Genomic DNA, 22,387 nt, shown 5'->3' on the forward strand with positions numbered 1-22,387 from the left:
CAGTTTAAATTCTTAGAAGAAAGAAAAGGTTTAGTTGAGGCTGCTAACTAAAGTTATGATACAGAAAAAAATAATTTAAAATACAGGCAAAATGAGGCAAAGAGAATATAAGGATAATAAAATGTCAGATGTAAAATGACTATCCTCTTGCCCACCCAAAAAGTTCACAGTTTCCTATCCATCAATATGGTCAGCTACATGACTCAAGAGTATAACTATTTCTAATAATGAAGAAAGAGAAATTCTCTTGTAGGTATTCAGAAAAAGAGAGTAAGGCACTAAATAATAAACACCTCCCTAACATTCCAACACTAAACCCAGCAATGGGGTTCACAGGGTCATATCATGCCAAGTCCCCTCCGCATTATTGATTGGTGACATCATATCCGTTACAACTCCATAAAAGGAATTCTGCAGAAAGACAAAAGGGCCTGCATTAACCCAATTTATATTTAGTGCCTTAATTCTGAACTAAAGGACAGAGCAGAGCGATACCGCTCCAGGAGTGAGGTAGAAGGGTAATCACCAAAAAGGTGGCACTTTTCCAATCTATGCTTATTTTCACGCTCGAAACCCGCTCTGCAGGATATTCTCCATTCCTTCCAGCAGGTAACTGTCATAAAGAGACATGCCTCAAGGAAACATATCACTATCCCTCAGGACTGGGAAGGCCAAAAAGGGACTTAAAGACCCTAGGGGCAATTTTGAAGGCCCGAAGGCCAAACTCAATTCATGCAACAGTGCTGTTTAGCCAGCACAGCATCTGCGGGCAGGAGGAGGTGCCACTCTTTCCTGATGTAGTAGCAGATGGGGCTGTCCTTCAGACCATCTACCACAAAGTCTTGAAAAGTATTAAGCTACTCAAGTTAACTGACATAAAGGGAAGCTTACAAACAAAATCTGTAAGTATGCTTCTGGAAGCATACTTGCAGATGAGATATACAGAAAGCTCACCTGCTAACATAAAATAATTAAAATAAGAATATCAAACTATGATTTATAGAAATTGGTGTTTCACAGGAACAAGAAACAAGCAGTATGCCAACTGCCATTCAACTACATTAAATGGTTCCTGGGCAACCAGCCAATTGCTGGAGCTAAAATCAGTAAGGCTTCTGGGATGCTACAGTAGACGACGAGGGCTTTAAAAAGAGAGAGAGAGAGAGAGAGAGAGAGAGAGAGAGAGAGGAACGGTACTGCCAGCATATCAGAATTCACTTCCTATCTTTTGCCAGAAGCCAGAGTTCTGAACAGTGCTACGAGTTCAGGCATTATTGTGCCCTCTCCTACCGCCACAATTAAAAAGCACACTTTCTCATGAAAACAATGAAACATTTCAAGGGAGTGAAAAAGAATATAAACTCCCATATCCCCACCCCAGAAGTCTCTGATTTAGTTTAAATGCTGCTACAGCATGACTAGAGAAGCCCTGGGAAAAAGTTAAGAAGATTCAGATAAACAACCACGGCTTCCCTAAAGCTGTCGGCGCACCACACAAAGCTACATTACCAGCCAGATCCAGAACAAGAATGTATGAGGAGACACTTCGGATACACCCCAGCCTTACAACTTTCATACTTCTGAAACAGGCAACGTGCACATCAAAAACTGCTGCGTGTTCCGGCACTCGTATCTGCAGTGCGGTGTTACCGCTGCTCTTCAGAATACTGAACAAAGACAGCGTTGTCTTTCATGCCCACAGTTCTCTGCCTAAAGATTCTTCCCAACTACCAGTACTAACAGTCACAAATCTAATTCCTCATATGTTAGCTTCCTGTTAAACTACATTCACCTCTCTCTATCATGTAGTAACAGGAGACATTAAAATTGTGTTTCCTTTTTCCCCTTTAGCTTTGCCAGAAAAAGAACACACAGATCATGGGATGATTTTTATAATAAAGGGCAACATTTGAACAACTAAAAATAGATAATAATAAATGTTAAATACTTACCCTTCCTGTGATTTTTCCTTCTGAAAATTCAGTCCTAAATCTCTGAAAGAGAAAATATAACAGCAGTTAAAAACAACAGACTAGTAGGAAAGAATCACAGATCAGTCCTTTCTATCTGGGACAAGTAAAACCCTAACTTGGTAACCATGATATTAAAAAAGGGTATTTAATATAAAGTATGTAGAACTTTACTGGCAAATAGATGCAGTAATCAAACATGTAACTACTTTGTTCTGTATATGCACTTCAAAAGACCAAAGCTGTAATTACACAGGACTTTCCAGTCTTCCATCTAGGGAAAAGTGAAAGTTTCAGTGTTGTGCTGAAGATCAGTAAGAGAAAACAAGCGCGGTGGGAACAGAGGCTCAGACATTAATATCTCACTTTAATATAACTTTCATTTTTAAAGGAGGAGAAATTTAGTTTACTACCAGGGAACTGCTCTTACCAATGCTTCTGTAAGAAGTTCTGTTCTGTGCTCTGTAGAAAATTTTAAAGTTTCTGACTTTCTGCCACTGCCTTTACGAAATGTGAGGTTGAACTCTGTTCCTTGTCCTTTCCCAACAGGGCTGATGCTACAAATGTCTCCATAAGGCCACTGACAAAAGAAAGGGATTATTTTAACTGGTGCTATAATACAGTGAAATGCAACAATTAATTTCATCACTTTAATTTCATGATCACTGATTAAATGATAAAAATTGTACAAAATAATACTGAGGTCTAGAAGACATTAAGTCCTATAGTAACTCCATAACACAAAAAAATTTTAAAGATTTTCAGTCATCTGAGACAATGATAAAAAATCCTGTCTGTATTCCAATTTTAATTATTAATGACATTAATCTAAAGCAACTAAAATAAATACACAGAAGTAAAACAAATTGGGGAATAAAATTTTATCATTACCTGCAAATCTGTTTAAAACGACAGAAGGAATCTGTAAAACATGCCTACCTTAAAATTACAAGGAGCTAGAATATATGTAAATATGTTACTTATCATTTTCAGGTTAGTCTTGTCTTTATAATCAGCAATCCTAGTTCCATGACAAATATTTTCCAATCGCTGCACTTGTGATTTATGTATTACACTAACAATATAGCCTTTAAAATTATAAAGAATTATAAAAAACTTACCAATTTTACATGAGCAAGATGGCTATACCCTACAGTGACATATCAGAAAGTTATACCACTTAGGGCCTAGATAAGCACATTCTCTTCCTGCCTTCCCCTTTATTTATCTATTTTTGGTCCTGAGCATTGAGCATTATACATCAATCTTTTTCACATTTGACATTCCTAACCTGAAGTTTTAACCTGATTTTCAGGCCTGGGAGTTATGGGTCATATCCTGGCTTTTAAAATTCAAAGGAGTTCAAACACCTAACAGCTTCTAACATGATTACCTGATTTGTTACTTCTAAAGTATTGGGATTATATGTAGTAATCGCATGGGTTCCAACTGAAAAGACACGCTTATACCTACAAAGAAAAACAAGTACTTAAATTTACTCTCAAGTAACAGAAACACTTTGTAACAAAATATATGCGATATCTACACAAAAGAAACATTTCAATAAACAAACAGGAGTGTTAGTTGATTAATTGTGACTAAATACAGCTTAGTTTTATATTATCACATTTTTTAACATTCTAAAAATGTTGTTTGTATTAAAACCCACCCACCACTCATTATACTGTGAACTACTAAGATCGTTAAGGAGAAAGGTATGACCTAAGCAAGCAGTCTTGTGCTGTTAGTACACATGAAGTTAGCAGAGCAAATGCCAAAATATTCTAATTGGAAAAATTTTATTAAAATAAAAAAGACACTGTACACTATTAATTCTTCCAAAAAAACCTTTTAACAAAACCATGACACAAAGGAAGGAAAAGCTATGACCTGCAACTGGTCAGTCACAGCCATATTCTGGAATCTTAATCATTTCTGTGGAAGCAACTACCTATAACATTTAAGTGTTGCAATTTTATAGAAGTAGGAAGCATACACTCCAGACAAGCAATTTTCACTTCTCACTTCACTTCCTTCACTTAAAGTAAAAGACGTGTAAAGAAGAAAAACCATTTGGGCATCAGTAATCCTTTAGAAGAGAGGCATGCATAATGATAAAAGTGAAACTGAATTAGAAAACCTATTTAAAACTGAAGAATTTGTTCCTTAGAATAAAATAGGTAAAACCTTAATTAGTCTTAACAAAATAAAAAGCAAAATTAAGAATAAAAGAATTTATAACCACAGACACAAAAAATAAATGTGTATAAATCTTTGCTGATAATTTGAAAACTAAGAATAAATATCAACCCCAATACACAAGAATTTAAGAAAGCTGCAAAGAATTATATCCCAAAAGCTTAAACAAAAAGATGAAACCTTAAAGGACCAGTTAAATCCCATGCTTCTTAAATTGTTCCAGAAAACAGACTAAGGGACAGATTCTCAATTGTTAGGGATACTAAAATCTGGTAACAACACAAAAAAGAAGAAAAAATCCCACCAGTCTATTTTTTTAATTAATATTGGCAATAAATGTCAAGTAGCCCATTAAAATAGTAATACAACATGACCAAAGAAGGTTCATTTTAGGAAAAAGTTCAATATTAGAAAAATCTATTAATAAAATTGACCATATTTAGTGGCATATTTACATTTTAGTAAGAGATTTTTAAATGGATGTTAAATGGAATCAAATGCCTTTTTGGTATCTATGCAGATCGTGCTTTTCTGCATTAAACTACTAATACAGGGAAAAAGACACACATTACCTTAAACCATCAGACTCAAGGGTAACACACTAGGAGTATTACCATGAAGATCAAGAGGAATTTGCCGTATTTTCATTTTGCTAGTGTCCAGTTTTTCTGATCAGTATATTATATAATAAAAATTACAAAAGTTATTTCTATTTGGGGGAAAATGGTAGGTTTTCATTAATCTTTGCTAAATATTCACATGAAAAGAATGGCTATATTACCAGTATTTTACCCCCTAACTTCACATAGCTAAAGTCCAGTGGGAAACTGAAGAATGAGAGCTTCCTTCTACCATAAAAACAGTCACCTGCTGCTTAGCCGGGTGAGGGATGAGGGTGAGGGATGACGACTGATAAAGTAGATTAGGATTTACCTAAACAGCTCAAAAGTCTCAGAACTTCAGGGGCTTAACCAATTAATGGAAACAAAGAAAAATAAAAAGATAAGATCTTGTTAAATCAGCATTTGCCTTAAAAGAAAGCATAATGAAATCTAATGTTAGATAGAAATGTGAAATCACAAATTCTAACTTTGTGATTTAAAATCATCTTGAGGGTCAAACATGCCAATTTTTATAATCCTGAAATGAAACTACAGAATGTATATTTTACCCTGGAAGCAAAAGTATAAAAATTAAATACCTGAAATGTTCCAAATATCAACTGATGCTGTCACATGCAATGTCTTAGAGGAGCTGAATTAAGAAATATCCTTTGCAATTCCTGATTAACTTCCACACAACTAAGGCCCTTCTATAAACATGTTTCTCATGGAACTTTGTCATCTAGATTAACACTGTGCAAAAGAACTTTCAGAGATGATGGGAATGTCCTACACCTACAGTCCAATAAGGCAGCCCTGAGCTGTATTATTTACGGTTCAAGACAGGGCATTCACGCCAGACAGCTACTGTGTTGGCCGCTGTCATTTTTTAATTTGACAGTCTAAGCAAAAAGAGGTTAGTGCCCCTGACTAGTAGTCAGGTACTACGTGTTTTAAAAATTCTTGCAGCACACCGGTTGAAAATTGCTGTTCTAAGTCATAAAGAATAGACAAAGATTCCATAAATTCATGGAAGTGCATGTCTTCATTACCTTTCAAAGTCTTAACTTCTAGCACAGTACCCAGCACTGAATAGAGATGTTAAAAAAAAAATGTCTGTTAAGTAGCTAACCAGGCCAATCTATCCAACAATAAGTCAACACGCATTCAAATCTATGACCCACTGCTTTACTCCTGCTTTTAAAACGTAAGTCAGATAGCAACCAATTTCACACCAATTCTTTATTCATAACCAATATAACATCAGGAAAAGGATAAATGCATATTTTTATGAAACAAAATACACTTTATTCACTATCTGCAAAGAGAAAATAAAATGCCACTTATAAATAACAATAATTTGCTGTTTTCAGGGCTTAGGATGAATTTGTTGATTAATTCTTAAAATTATCATACTAAAAGTTTTTATTACAAAAATAGATATGTTAAATTGTTACAAAAGGAATAAAGACTAATGTAAACAAAAGATGAGAAATTTATGACAGGAGATGCCACATACATACGTAAGACAAAGAAATGTGAAAGCAAACAACTTTTCGTTCAACTAAGAAATTAACATTCCCTATTGACTCTATTTATTGGACTTGTTTTCTTTTTACTCAGGAACTAAAATTACACACATCAATAAATGCCTACAGAAAGAGCAGCATTTCATCCACTCCTTAGGTTTTCACAATTACAGATTTATTTTTTCTAAAGCAATTGCTTATTAAGAAATATGGTTTATATTATCCATTAACTATGTTACTTAGAATCATGAAACTAATGCTATTCAAATAAATTAAAAAAAACTGTTGGAGGCAACTGCTTTATCTATGGGGCTTTTTTGCTCCCATAGCAATTGGTGATAAACAGTAAAAACAAATAAAAAAAGTTGTGTTAGTAATAGAGCTGATGAAGATAAGAAAGATCATCTGAAAGCAAAGAAAGCCCACTGAAGCAAAAGCTGAGGAAATAATCAAGTTTTGGATTTGGCAGGTGATGTTCCTATTTTTTAATAGACAGAATAAACATATTAACTTACATGAAAACACACTCTTATGTTACTTTAACTCCTGCAAATAAAAATGTTACATTATTCTTCAACTTTCTAGTCCTTATGAATATTGCTTTTCTGTTTGAAACAATGTTTAATAACATGATTTTTTTTCATATGGCAACTTTAAAAAATAAAACTAATGTGTTGTTTCAGATACTGTTTTTAGTACTACCATGGATTGACCCAGTACTATAAATGAGCACATAACTCTGTACTTGGTTCAATGACACGGCAATAAATAAGAGAACTGGCCCCTTAAAGACTTAGTTTCCCCCCAACATTTTATTTATTATTAGGAACTATTCAGACATCTGAAATAGACTTCAAAGTAGTAAGAGCTAAGACACTTGTCAGTCATTGTCTAAAAGTTAATTTTAGACTTGAATACTCTGAACTAGCTTGCATCAATTAGTCATGTACAACAGCATCAACAGAAAGAGATACTATAAAAATACTGGCCACCATCACAAGGTCATATTCTTCTGCAAAGCAACTCATAGTATTCAGTTCTCCCCAACTAGAGAAAATTCAACCTTGCTTCCTATCAGAAAAAGCTTATGTTTCCTATAAAATAATGGTTGTCAAATTTCTTGAGGTCATAAAACCTTTGTGCATTACTTCTAAAATTAAGATCCTCAGTTCCTTCAGTGGCTTGTGTATGCAATGGGCCTTAAGTAAGTCAAACAGATCTTATCTAATTAAGAGTTGAAAGAAGCTTTTATGTTGCCAGTCTATAGTTCTCATAACATGTAGCTTGAACCTTTATAGTTCTGTGGGCAAAGTTGGCTAGTTTTAATGGCTCACTACTGGCACAAGCGAACTAATTAACCTTTCCAAACAGTAATTCTATTCCTTTCCCAGTACTCCAGCTATTGAGCATTGTTCTTTAGAACTAAACCAATATACACTTCCCCAGAAATTTCGCCCTTTGGTCCAAGTTCTAACTTTTAGCTTCACACAGACCATCCCTAATTTTCCTGTCAATCAGATTTTCGATTTGAATTCTCTTTCCTAGGTGTAACACCCTAGTTCCTTCAACCATTTTAAAGTAAGTTTTGGCCAAAAATTTCTAGAAGGCTTTAGGATTCTCAGAAATGCCTAGGTTTTAAAAGCTTGAAAATCCAGTTACTTGAACTAGAATTTTAGTCCATCAAATGAAGTTAAGGATAAGTGAAACAAGGTTTTTCAAAGAGTTGGCACCTCAATGGTAAGTAAGCACTGCTGAAGCTCATACTTACGCCCACCAGTTCTGGAATCACACTGCCAGGATTCAAATACCGTCTGGACAACTCACTTTCTATGTACCCTCTGATAACTTGATAAACCTCTCTTAGCTTCAGTTTCCCTATATGAAGATGTTGATTATATATAAATATATATGAATATACACACACACACCCCCCTCACAACGTGAAAATTAAAAGAAATAATTCATGTAAAGTGCCTGTCACTTATTGTTTACAATCGATAAGTGTTAGTTATTCTTACTGCCATTATTCTGATTGATTATGGAGGAAGTGGCTCAAAACTCCAACAGTCACTTAACTTCAGCCACATAACTGTAATAAGTATCATTATGTCTCCAGTAGTTATGACTGCTACATTCATATTTGAAACACAGTATCATTCAAATGGCTGTATTACCAGGATGCTCTGACTCTGGTCGAACTCCACTTGAAAAATCAGTTTCACTGAAGAGGGCTCATTCACATCAGAAGTTGCACTCCTCCGAAAAGAGAAAGAGGGTACACAGGACATACTCCCTGTGCAAGTATCTGTCCCAATAACTCAGTGAGAAAATGTCCCACTTCTCTCAGAGTATTTTCAATCTCAGGGTATTAAGGAAAAGACACAGAGATCTCCCATATACTCCCTCCCTGTCACCATCCATGCGCAGCCTCCCCCATTATCAACATTCCCTCACTGGAGCGGTACATGTTACAAATGACGAACCTGCACTGATACACCATCATCGACCAAAGTCCACAGTGTACATTAGGATTTACTCTTGGTGCTGTACATCCTATGGGTTTGGACAACTGCATAATGCCATGTACTCACTATTACAGTGTCATACGGAGTAGTTTCATGGCCCTAAAAGTGATCCGGGCTCTGCTTATTCAGCCTTCCCTCTCCCCTAAACCTTGCTACCACTGATCTTTTTATTATCTCCAAAGTTTTTCCTTTTCCACAATGTCATATAGTTGAAATCATACAGTATGTAGTCTTTTCAGATTGGATTCTTCCACGATGTAATATGCATTTAAGCTTCCTGGCTTAATGATTCTTTTCTTCTAGGCACTGAATAATATTTATTGTCTACACGTGTCAGTTTATTTATCCATGCAGCTACTGAAGGATCAAAATGGTTGCTTCCAAGTTCTTGTAATTATGAATAAAGCTGCTATAAATATCTGTGTGTAGGTTTTTGTGAACATGAGCTTTCAACTCCTTAGGGTAAATACTGCAGAGTGCAATCACTGGGTCACATAGTAAGAGGATGTTGAGTTGTGTTAAGAAACCACCCAACTGTTTTCCAAGTGGCTGGACCATTGTGCCTTTCCATCAGCAAAAAATGACAGATCCTGTTGCTCCATATCCTCGTCAGTATTTGGTGTTGTCACTGTTCTGGATTGGTCTTTCCAATAGATATGCAGTGGTACGTCTACATTTGCATTTCCATGATGATAAATGATGTGAAACATCCTTTCATATATTTGCCATCTTTACATTTTTTAAAAGATGTTATCTATTTATTTTTAGGGAGAGGAGAAGGGAGGGAGCAGTGAGGGAGAGAAACATGAATGTGAGAAACATGGATCGGCTGCCTCTCCTATGTGTCCTGACCAGGGACCAAACCAGCAACTGAGGCATGTGCCCTGACCGGGAATCAAACCAGGGACCTTTCACTGTGTGGGGTGAGGCTCCAACTGACCCATACTGGTCAGGGCTGTACATCTTCTTCGGTGAGGAATCTATAAGGTCTTTGACTCATTTTTTAATCTGGTTGTTCTTTTATTGTTGAGTTTTAAGGATTCTTTAATATCAGTAATAGTCCTTTATCATATTTGTCTTTTGCAAATATTTTCTCCCAACTTGTCTTTACATTTTTGGTGGCCTATTTCACAAAGAAGAAGTTTTGAAATTTAATGAAGTCCAGCTTACCAATTCAATTTTTTCATGAATCAGGTCTTTGATGTTGTATGTAAAAAGTTATCACCAAACCCAAAGTAACGGAGATTCTTCTCTGATGTTATCATCTTCTAGGAGTTTTACAGGTTTGCACTTCACATTCAGGTCTGTGATCCATTTTTAGTTAATTTGTGAAAGGTTAAAGTTTGAGCCTAGATTCATTTTTTTGCATGTGATGCCTAAGTATTCCAGCATCATGCACTGGAAACACTACCTTTGCCCCTGGAGCTACCTTTTAATACAACACTGTATGTAAAATATAAAATTCCTATAAAGCAGATGTGATCCTCTTTGCACTTCTGGATAAAATATGTTCAAATCCTAAATTGTCTGATAATAATCACAAAGAGTTACACAAAGAGAATTCAGGATCTACTCAACTGGCTGAGTATTCGAGGGTGGCAGTTTTAAGAGCTAAGAGCAATAAAACACAAGGGAAAAAACCTCAGGCTTCCTAGGGCTGTCAAAGTTGGTGAGGTGTATAAATGCCAGGCAGCTAAAGAAAAGAGCATCATCTCTCCTCTTGTAGGATTTCCTACTTGTAAGAAAAGTATCAAATTCACCACTTCCACTTTCCCTCAACTCTTCTTTCAATTTCCTCTATTTAGGCATTACACAGACTATCGATGAAGCAGACGATGAATGTAGTGGGCACCTGCCATTGAATTTCATGGATTGACCACCACATGTACCAAGTGCTGAAGTGAAATCCTGTGCAGATACTAAAATGCTACTCTGAAATTCAGAGCATTTGTTACAATAAATGTATGCAAATATGAAAGTGATCCATAAGTAGATTTTAGGAGACCTGTAATTTCCACCCCCCAAAATTTTAAACTTACATTAAGAACATAAGTTTGAAGTTTTCCACAGTGAAACTGCACTGCTCCTTCCTATCAGAAATCGCTCGCTTACAGCGAAAAGGAAACTCTGCTCTTTTATGGAGGGAAAAAGTGCTTTTTAGCTCTGAAAGCAACAAAACACTATTGAAGGAAATTTAAAGATCTAAATAAATGAAAAGACATCCCTTATTCATGGATCGAAAGAATTAATATTAGGGTGGTGATACGCCCCTAATGAATCCACAGATTCAATGCAATCCTTATCAAAATCCCAGCTGCCTTTTTTACAAAATTGACTAGCTGACACTAAAATTCATATGAAATGCAAGAAATCTAGAACAGCCAAAATAATCTTGAAAATGAACAAAGTTAGAACCTCAAACTTCACAGTTTCAAACTTGGTACAAAGCTATAGTAATCAAGAAGAGATGGTACTGGCATGAGGATAGCCATACAGGTCCATGGATAGAATTAAGAGTTCAGGAATAAACCGCTACATTTATATTTATGGTCAACTGATTTTTGACAAGGATGTCAAAACAATTAAATGGGGAAAGAATAATCTTTTCGATAAATGGTGCTGGGACAACTGGTTATCCACATGCAAAAGAATGAAGCCAGATCCCTACTTCAAATTATATATAAAAATTAACCCAAAATCAAAGCTGTGAAACTCTTAGAAGAAAACACAAGAATTAATCTTTGAGACCTTAGATTAAGTAATGTCTTCTTAGATAGAACACCTAAGGCACAAATGGCAAAGGGAAAAAAAAACAGACTGAAAATCATCAAAATAAAAAAAACTCACCCTGGCTGGTGTGGCTCAGTGGACTGAGTGCCAGCCTGAGAACCCGAAGGTCACCTGTTCGATTCCCAGTCAGAGCACATGCCTGGGTTGCAGGCCAGGTTCCTGGTTAGGGACGTGTGAGAAGCAACTGATCGATGTTTCTCTGGCACATAGATGATTCTCACCCTCTCTTTCTCCCTCCCTTCCCCTCAGTCTAAAAATAAATTAATAAAATCTTAAAAAAAAAAACCCACTGTGCTTCACAAGATGCCATTAAGAAAGTAAAAAGACAACTCCCAGAATATAGAAAATATCTGCAAATCATGTATCTGATAAGGGATTTATATTCAGGATATATAAAGAACTCTTCACAATTCAACATTAAAAAGGAAATAACCCAATTAAAAAATGGTAAATGATTTGAACAGACATTTCATGAAAGATACACAATGGCCAAGAAGCACATGAAAAGACACTGAACAGTCATAAAGGAAAGGCACATCAAAACTACAACGAGATACTACTTCATAGCCACTAGGATGGCTAAAATAAAAAATTTTTAAAAAGACAGTAACTAGTGTTGGTAAGGATATGCAGAAACTGGAATCCTCATAATACATTGATTACAAAATGCTGCAGCCACTTTGGAAAAGTCTGGCTCTTCCTCAAAAAGTTAAACATAGAGTTACCATATAACTCTAATATAACACCATGTAACATCAATTCCACTCCTGGGTATAAACCCAAGAGAACTGGAAATATAGATTCACCCATAAAATGTACATGCACATCTATAGCAGCACTGTTCATAGTAAAAAAAAAAGTGGAAAGCTACAAATGTCCATTAATTGATGAATAGCTAAAATAAAAATGGCATTATCTGTAGAACAGAATGTTACCTGGCAACAAAAAGGAAAACAGTACTGACACATGCTGTAACATGGATGAACCTGAAAACATGCTCAGTGAAAGAAGCCAGTCACAAAAGACCACAAAGTGTATGATTCCATGTACATGAGATTCCTAAATAAGGAAATCAAGAGACAAAGCAGATCAGTAGCTGCCAGATGCCGGGAAGAGGGGTGATGGAAAGCAATGGCTGATACTGTATTTTTAGAGGAGATATTTTTGGGCAGTTATGAAGGCGTGCTGATAACGGTTAGTGGAGGTGGTTCACAACTAAAAAAAACTCTAAGTTATACATTTAAAAAGGATGAATTTTATGTTGTATAAATTATATCTTAATAAAATTCATAAAAACAAAAAAGGTTCAAGGTATGAACAATGGAGGTAAGGAATTGTGCTGAGAGAACAGAAATAGTTCTGCTCCAAATTATTACACAAAAAGGAGGACTGCCTTAGTTTTAGTCACTACGAAGAACCTAAGAAAAATTTTCCACACCTGAAACCTATAATTTTATTAACCAATGTTATCCCAATAAATTCAATAAAAAAAAATCTTTCTGATGATCACAATTACTGACAAGCTCACAAATCAAAAAGTACTATAGTAGCTTGTTCTTTAGAATTAATGCAACAGTATGCTATAACTGTATTAAAAACAGAAATTATATTATGATGATCACAGCAATCTACCACTTGAGGAAAAAATAAGAACATTTAAGTATACAAGTTTTTTTTAAGGCTGCTTAAAGACCTAAAGAGACTCCTATTACCCTGGATATGCCAATTTTCTCTCTAACTTTGCTCAATCAAATTAACTGAAGAAAAAATTTCAAGACAAGTATTCTACACGGCTAACAACTATGTCCTCTACTTTAGGAACTCATACAATTGAGCTACTAAAAGGAAACAAAATTAAACACTCAGATCTTTCAAAATCATAGTCAGTTTGCCAACGAAAACCAGAAGCTCTACAGAATTCAGATGTTGCACCATTCTAAGAAGTTATTACACTATTTCCTAAAAATGAAAAGTTAGAAACAAAAACTGAAGTTATTTACTGGCTTTGCGCACATGTCAGTTTATCGTCTGAGGCCTAATCTGGAATAATGTAGTCACCTATCTGCCAAAATGTGACACACCCACTTTAATCACTACTATTCAAAAGAACCAGAGACTACACTTGTTTCTTCAATTGGTCAACAAGAGTTATTCATTGAATACTCAATGTATTCGAGGCATCATTTTAAAACCTTCACACCGTTCACAGCATGTCATTTAATCCTCACAGCAGTCTGAGGGGCAGGCAGTGCCATCCACTTTACAAAAAAGAAACAAAGCATCTACACCTTGTTCTGACCCGCAAGCTACTAAAAAATGTCACTGCCCCTCACAAGGAGAAGAAAGGATCGAACCCAATTTTTAAATTTCATTACACACCTAAAAAAGATTGCAAAGGCACTACTGGTACATTGTCTCTGACAGTCAAATGGACTTGAAAATGTGCTGACCACACACAGGCTCATCTCTGGACAATGAAGTTGTGAAGTTAACACTGTTACTACTGTATAACCTCTATTTTCCTTTTAATTGTTACTTTTAATTCTTACCAAACTCCTTCCCAAGACACACAGAAAACCAGAAATGTCAAAAGAAAAAAGACCAGTAATTACTCTGAATGTAGCATTTCACCTGAAACACACACAGATGCTTTTCAGCAGAGTGCGAACGGCATCCCTGAGTTGTGTGGTACGACTCATGGTACGGCAAGAGCATTATTTACAATAATGCTTTACGGAAACACAGGAAAACGAAACCAAGAGAAATACTTACTTCCCCCTCCATGAATGTTTCGTTGTGTAGAAACATGCCAAATCCTTATTTTCCCTGATTATGTTCATTTTGTGCTAAGACCTGGAAGATAAAAATATGGGTGAATTTATTGTACACCGTTATCCTCAGAGTTTGTCCTGATTCTCCCATGTCATATTTTCATAGCTGCCATATGGTACTGATTTGGAGGCACAACTTTTTCGACTATACCACAGGTTTTCAATGGCAGGGAACAGTCTATTCACCTCTCTATCACAGCCTGTAGCAGACCATACTGTGGTTGTTCTCCACTGCACTGGGCATCCTGAGGACAGAAACTGTCCTCTATCAACGTCCCAAGTGTAGAGAATCTAGTAAAAAATGTTTAAGTAAATGAATACTTAAATCTCACACGGCCAAACACTGCCTTGACACGTAACAGGCACCTGAAGATGTTTGCCAAGTGACAAGTTGATCTGAAAGGTTTCTGCTGTGGTGCTAAGAGCCAGCCATTTTGCTGTCACTTTAAAGGGAACCTACAGTCAATAAGGTATAACTGAGATATAACAGTAAAATAATGCATGTCCACAGCAAAACAATCTAAAATGTTCATAAATAAATCTTTCATCCTAGCATCTGAAGATGATTATTCTAGCCTTCCTTCTATTTAGGGAAAATAGGTGGCTTTTTAAAAAACAAAATTGAGATTGTCATTAGTACTGCTTAACCAATTTGCACAGAATATTAACCTTTTCCCTGTGGAATTAAATATTCTTTAATATGTAAACATGATTTCTAAGGTTACACAATATTCCATTGTATGAATATTCTAGATCAAGGGCAGAAATTTAGAGTGTGTTTAGGAACTTTTATAGCAGTTTGGTCAGTGAACTCTGGTTAAACAGGATGTGGAACAGTTCAGGACGGTTGAACTTGGGTAAAGAACCACCTACGGTGTGAACTTCCTACCAGCCTCATGCACAGGGACGATGTTACGTGCAATAGTTTACAATCACCTAATTAGTTTGTTGGCCATAACCCTGAAGTATACAAAATCCAGAACCCATTCATTTCATGAAAAAATTTAAATTTAGATAATTTTACAGAATTGCTTGAACTGGCTACTAATATAGACTGATGATAAATTTTGAAAATACATCATTTGCTTTATAATGAATCAAAGTTTAAATGAACATGGCCTTTTATTTCTTTTGTCACTTGGCTATTTTTTCCTACCCTCAATAATTAGAAATGCACTCTAAAAGTATTTTAAGATTGATACTAAAGTATCAATAATGCAAAATGAATGGCTGGAACTGTGATTCAATTAAGCTTTTTTTAATGTCTTTATAGACTGGTCTAAATTTTTTAAATCAAGTATTCTTTTCATAAATAGAATAAAATCATTTTCTTTCAAAAACATTTTTTAACAGCTTTTTCAAACAATTCACACACCATAAAACTCACCCTTTTAAAGTATAAAATTCAGGGGTTTTTTTAGCATGTTCTGAGTTCTACAATGAACACCACTAGTCTTAGAACATTTGCATCACCCCAGAAAGAAACTCTGCTAGCAGCCACCCCCCGCCCCTGGCAGCCAATGATCGGTTGTACTGCCACTACAGCTTTGCCATTGTGGACACGCCACACAAATGCAATCGTACAGTATGTGGTGTTCATGAACCGGCTTCTTTCCCTTAGCATAACATTTTCAAAGCTGTTGTGGCACGGATTAACTTCCTTCTATTATATATTTAATACCACCTCTTGTTTATACATTCATCGGTTGATGAAAATTGGTGTTGCTTCTACTTTTTGGCTGTTATCAATCACACTGCTCTCAACATTTGGTTTGTGTGAACATGTTTTCATTTCTCTTAGGTATAAACCTGAGTGGTAGAAACATTTTTAAAGACACCAGTTTTTTCCGTTTTTACATATTTTTAGAAGATGTTATTCATCTATTTTCAGAGAGAGGGGAACGGAGGGAGAAAGACAGAAAGAGGGGAAGGGAGGGAAAAAGAGGGAGAGAATACATCGATTGGTTGCCTCTCAAATGACCCCACCTGGGGACATGACCCGCAATCCAGGCATGTGCTCTCACTGGGAATCAAACTAGCGACCCTTCGGATTTCAGGCCAGTGCTCAATCCACTGAGCCACACAAGCCAGGGCTAAAGACACCTCTGTTTTGGAACTGCTTTCTTCATTCCTCTTACTTGTTTTTGCATTAACAAATTAGTGAAGACTTCTGTACTCTATGTAGAATGCTCTTCTGGATATCTACATGGCTCACATCTTCACCTCAAATCTGTGTTCAAACGTCACCTTTACAATGAGGCCTACCCTAATTACTTTGTTTTAAATGGTAACTTTCCTCCTCATTTTTCACTCTCTACTCCCTCTCATTCCTGCTAATTTTTCCTCCATGGCACCTTTCATTTCACAGTTTAATGTGCAATTTCTTACTTATTATTCATCTAACCCTACTAGAATACCCAGAGGGAGGTATTTTTGTCTGTTAAGCGCACACACACACACACATACACACACACCCCCTCCAGAGCCTACAAGAGTGCCCTACACAAAACAGGTGTTCAGTAAGGATTCAGGTGACAAAGAAATGCAGCAATCCCACAGGAAATTCTGATGTCCACTTCAAACCTGATGTTCTAAGAGGAACTCTCAAATAAGGTTTTGTCAGACTTTCTGGAAAAGCATCAATTCACAGTCTGAGGAATAGTAAGAGAACCACAAGTAACAGCAAGTTTAGAGAAACCTTTATTGTTATCAGAGAGGAAATTTCTTTTAAGAGTCAACTGACATCTTCCTCCAAGTATGTATGGAGACAGCTAAATATAGTCCTGCCAACTGGGGTGTTGTTTTGTCTCCCTCTGCCTCTCTCTCTTTTTCCTGGATTGTGTGTCTGAGATGACACAGGAAGCCAACCAAAACTTATTAAACCAGCAAAACATCCCTGCCTTCTCAATCATTTGAAGCAAATGATATTGGTGAAATGAAATACAGGATCTCTGAGAATACGCCCCAAAAAAGAAAAACACAGGCGTACAGATATTTTCCCCTTATACACTGTGACTGAAGACTGCGCCCTGGCTGGTGTGGCTCAGTGGATTGAGGGCCGGCCTGCAAACCAAAAGGTCACCGGTTAGATTCCCACTCAGGGCACACGCCTGGGTTGCAGGCCAGGTCCCCAACTTGGGGCGTGTGAAAGGCAACTGCTCACTCCATTTGTCAAACATTGATGTTTCTCTCCCACTCTTTCTCCCTCCCTTCCCCTCTCTCTAAAAATAAATAAAATCTTTCTTTAAAAAAAAGACTGGAACAATGGAAGAAAAAGGAGAACAGAAAAGGTGAATGACTCATATCAAAGAATGGAGGTCTGGATCCCCAGTCCATAATTTAGCTTATCAGAATGGCTGACTCTGTACTAAGGGCCTGTCCTGAGAAAACCGACAAGGAAGAAAATGTGTTTGAGTGAAGAATGGCTGACATTTTAAAATTAAAATGAAAGTGAGAGGAAAACAATAAAGAGCTTTAAATGACAGCCACAAAGAACTTAAGAGTATGACCCAGAAGGAAGAGATGCCTGATAAACCCTGAGGGTTCAAGGGTGAGGGTGGCTGGGGCGGGGGACAGGGGGCAGGGTGGTGAGGGGTGGGGAGAGAAGCCAAACAACCTCACGACAACAAAGCAAGTTTAAGAATTAAAACAAAACAAAAAAAACACCTAAAGAATAACCTCGTATGTATCACTGATTTGGGGGAATATGTAACTCAAATAGATCCTATAGGAGGAGAATTTGTGCAAGTTTACATCAAAAAGGCTTATATACAATTTTTTGGAGAGCTATTATCTTGGACATGATGAAAGCACCAGATTCCAGGGAGTGCTTAGTTTACAAAAGATAAAAAGAGAGGGAGAGAAGACGTAACACATTAAAATGAAATTTAACTACTAGAAGACGCACAAATCGGCCACAGTGTATATAAAAAGATGTTCAATGTCGCCATCAGGGAAATGCAACTCAGAATCAAAAGATAGCACCTCACACCTGTTAAGATACAGAGAAATAGGAACCCTTGTACACTATTAGTGGGAATGCAAAATGATACAGATGCTAAGAAAACAATGTTAAAGTTCCTCAAAAATTAAAAATAAAGCCACCATGTAATCCAGCAATTTACCCAAAAGAACTGAAATTAGATCTCAAAGAACAGCACTCCCATATTCGTGGCAGCATTATGCATAATAGCCAAGATGTGGAAACAGCCTAAAAGCCCATCAAGGAATGAATAACGAAAAAAATATATATACGAAGAACACACACACTCAACAGAATACTATTCATCCTTAAAAAAAGGAAGTCCTGCAATATGTGACATCATCGGTGAACCTTGCAGAGAGTATGCTAAGTGAAATACACCACTCACAGAAGGACAAATACTGCGCAATTCCACCTATGTGAATCACCTAAAACTGTCAAACTCACAGAAGCAGAGAGCAGAATGGTGGTTGCCAAGGGCTGGGGTGAAGGAGACATGGGGAATATGCAAGATGAATACATTCAAGAGATCTGCTGTACAGCACGGTGCCTGTAGCTAGTAATACTATACTGCACACTTTAAAAATCTGTTAAGAGGATAGATCTCATGTTAAGTGTTCTTAACCACACACACACAAAAAAAATAATTTAAAAACTATTGACTGCCTGGCCGGTCAGGTGAAATACTGTATTCCTGACGCAGATTACTATGCTGACAGAAAAATACAATGTAGAATTTAAAAAGTACTTCAGCCCTGGCTGGTGTGGCTCAGTGGATTGAACACCAGCCTGCGAACCCAAAGGTCACTGGTATGATTCCTGGTCAGAGCACATGCCTGCCTTGCAGGCCAGATACTTGGTTGGGGGGCCTGTGAGAGGAAAACTGATGGATGTATCTCTTGCACAGTGACGTTTCTCTCCCTCTCTTTCTCCCTTCCCTCTCTCTAAAAAAGTAAATAAAATCTTTTTTAAAAAAAAGAATTCAAAAAGTACTTCAATTCTCTGGAGTACTACAGTCAATAGAAGTTCCTATGGCCACAATCAGGCACACCTGTTAATTGTACTCTTTTAGGAAACAAGTGATGTTGCTATTCTGCATCCAATTCTGAGTAACAACCACTCAAAAAGGCTAGTAAATGGAAGTGATGTTCCTGGTAGAAAATTACTCCTCAAACTGAAAAGTCTGCTTTCAGCTATATTACATTTAAGTGGGGATATATTTTTCCGAGGTAAGAGAAGAGGGAGATACTCACTTAAGTAGCCACTCAACCTTAGAAATAATGGGGAAATTCAATGCTATTATATGTGTCTGCATAGGTTCAAAATGGAAATTAGGATAATGCTTTTTCATTTTGAACTCAGTAAAGATTACCTTAAAATTGGAAAGGCTAGGTGACCCTAACCCCAAAATCTGACATTCCTGAAATTATGCAACCAGTTTGCACTGAGTACTAATCACATGTTAATGCTTACATCAGGCATTTACCACACTTTTATCTACCTCATTTTATCTCCGTAACAACACCAGGATGCACGTATGATCATCCCCAGTTGACTGACAAGAACACTGAGTCAGAGAAATTAAATCACTTCTCCAGGCAGCACAGCTGGTAAGCGGGCAGACCAGACTTTGGACTCAACCCGGTTAACTCTACCTTCTATGTACTTAACCTAAACTGTGGCACCTTCTCTCAAATTTAGGAAATCAAAATAAATACATTCTGACCATGTAATTAGAGATTTAGCATTTCACAGCACACTCCTAGATTAATTAAGAACTAATTCCAATTATTTATCTTCCCCTGGAAATATGATTAAGCACTTGTTGGAAACAACTTTGAAAGCCACAATTTCAAGCAGTGAAACAAATTACCATACTCAACACAGGGCAAAAAATAAAAATAAAAGCGTAGCTGCCAATGCTGAAAAACTCGACCATCTAAAAGTAAATTTTAAAATATTTCAATCTGTTGCCCTGGCCAGGTAGCTCAGCTACTTAGGGTGTCACCTGATACACCAAGGTTGGAGGTTTAATCCCAGGTCAGGGCACATACAAGAATCAACCATGAATGCATAAATGAGTGGAACAACAAGTCAATGTTTCTCTCCCCCTACCCTTTTCCTCTCTCTCAAATCAATAAATAAAAATTTAAAAAGTATTTCCATCTATAGATAAACTTAAAAAAATTTTAAACGAAGTGTTCAAAACAAACATGATGATAGAAATGCTAACAATATGTGATTTCAGGATAATCTTTAAAGTTCAATAGAAAGATACTCTTTTAATTAGCACTGAACTTGTAAAATAACAGATTAATGAAATCTGAGGCTGGGAACTACTTCCCAACAGTATGGTAGTAACCGCTCTAAATTACTAAATTTTCAAGGAAATCTATTTTAAATTCTCAATAAAACCTCAACTGCTTTGTGATAGTCATTTCATCTAATGAAGGTAATTGATCTGGAAACTGTATTAACTTTTTCACACCATGAGGACACTTACAGACATAGTTAACTCACTAATGGATAATGGCGAAGCACAGATACCAGAAAAATAGAACAAGAATATTTGTACTATGTATCATTCAAGCTGAGAGTTAGAACTCAGATTTCATCCCCTTCACTTCTGTAAGTATCCCACTTCAAATTCTCAAAGACCTACCCATCTTTTTGATGTGAAAAGCTCAAGTTTACATGCCAATTTTAACTAAATCACATTGAAAATATCTCCAATTTTTCACAAGTCAGCTTCAGTTTTTATCACAACACCAAGAGAACGTTTTGTAACTTCTCAGTTTGTCCTTTTGAGAGAACTGTACTAAGGGTTGAAAAGTCAAATTGAGGGCAATATAGGCATTTTGGCTAGATTCACCTTTTTCAATGAACTCCTTTGCTTCAAGCTTTCCAGCACTTATGTTCTCACATTATCTAATTTATGACTGACAGCAAAACTGACAATCCACTTAAGATCATTTATGGATAAAATGAGAGTGATCTTGTAGAAGCTGTGATTTTGACACAAAATTGCAGGATTTGAGAGTCCACTGAGCAGAAGCCTACGTCAAACTGAACAAAATGCAAGATGAAGGGACTCAACCCCACAGACACCAAACAGATGTTGGGCTATAAGCAAAAGAACCTGCACACAGAGCAAAACTAAGTGTACGTGCATGGCTTATGTTAGTAAAAACTTGAACAGAATACTCGCTTAGCTAAGAATGAATGAGTGTACTCAGAAAAATAATGCATTAGTGAGTGAATGAAGAAAATGGCATTAATGAAGGCTATATGCTTGAAACCACGTATTTTGCATGACCAACTGAAACTGATTTTTACACAAATTAAGAAAACTTCCCAAGAGCAGATATGATATTAATTTTTCCACTCTTGAGTCCATAGATAAAAGAATAAACTCTTTCATCATTAACTTTGCTCTCAAGTAATGAATTAAAAATAAAAATTTGAGCCATGGCTGGTGTTGCTCAGTGGATTGAGTGCCGGCCTGCAAACTAAAAATACAAGTTTGTCTGGAAATGCATCAAAAACTAAGATGGACAGAAAGATAGGCAGATCTGTATTAAAGCGAGCCTAGTAAAATGTCAATGTGAAAATTTTGGAGTGGGTGTCTAATGTAAAGTTCTTTCAACCTCTAGGTGAAAACACTTGTGTTTGGGAAAACCACCTTTGACTTCATTTTCTGACCTAATTCTCCTACAATATAAACACTTTTTCTGCTACATTGTAAAACTACATCTGAAAATATGGTAAGTATTCATATGATAGGAACTAATGTATGCCTATGAACTTACTACTTCCTCATAAAGGAATATCCTATTGAAGATGCAGGGGTGGGGGCAAATCATTGCTAAGACAAAAGCTAATCCTTTTGTGTGATTAATTTTGAATAATAACTAAGGAGAGGATTCCTTATTACTGGCTTCTTAAAGATCTACTTTTTT

The 22,387-nt window shown here is 36.4% G+C and overlaps 1 protein-coding gene across 2 annotated transcripts in view; it reads right to left on the bottom strand.

Annotated features, from left to right (window-relative positions):
- Nucleotides 1–22,387, bottom strand: part of DNAJC13 (DnaJ heat shock protein family (Hsp40) member C13) — a 106,805-nt gene that overhangs the window by 76,709 nt on the left and 7,709 nt on the right. The window contains exons 2-6 of one of the 2 annotated variants that reach the window (XM_053929387.2): nucleotides 14,388–14,468; nucleotides 6,816–6,846; nucleotides 3,364–3,439; nucleotides 2,401–2,550; nucleotides 1,953–1,994 (exon numbers count right to left, since the gene is read on the bottom strand). In XM_053929387.2, coding sequence (XP_053785362.1) covers nucleotides 1,953–1,994; nucleotides 2,401–2,550; nucleotides 3,364–3,439; nucleotides 6,816–6,817 — 270 coding nt within the window. In that variant the 5' untranslated portion in view covers nucleotides 6,818–6,846; nucleotides 14,388–14,468. The remainder of the gene's footprint in view (nucleotides 1–1,952; nucleotides 1,995–2,400; nucleotides 2,551–3,363; nucleotides 3,440–6,815; nucleotides 6,847–14,387; nucleotides 14,469–22,387) is intronic. The other variant, XM_024566184.4, reaches the window with a different exon arrangement.

Source organism: Desmodus rotundus, chromosome 8 (assembly GCF_022682495.2).
Source record: "Desmodus rotundus isolate HL8 chromosome 8, HLdesRot8A.1, whole genome shotgun sequence".
NCBI classification, from domain to species: domain Eukaryota; kingdom Metazoa; phylum Chordata; class Mammalia; order Chiroptera; family Phyllostomidae; genus Desmodus; species Desmodus rotundus.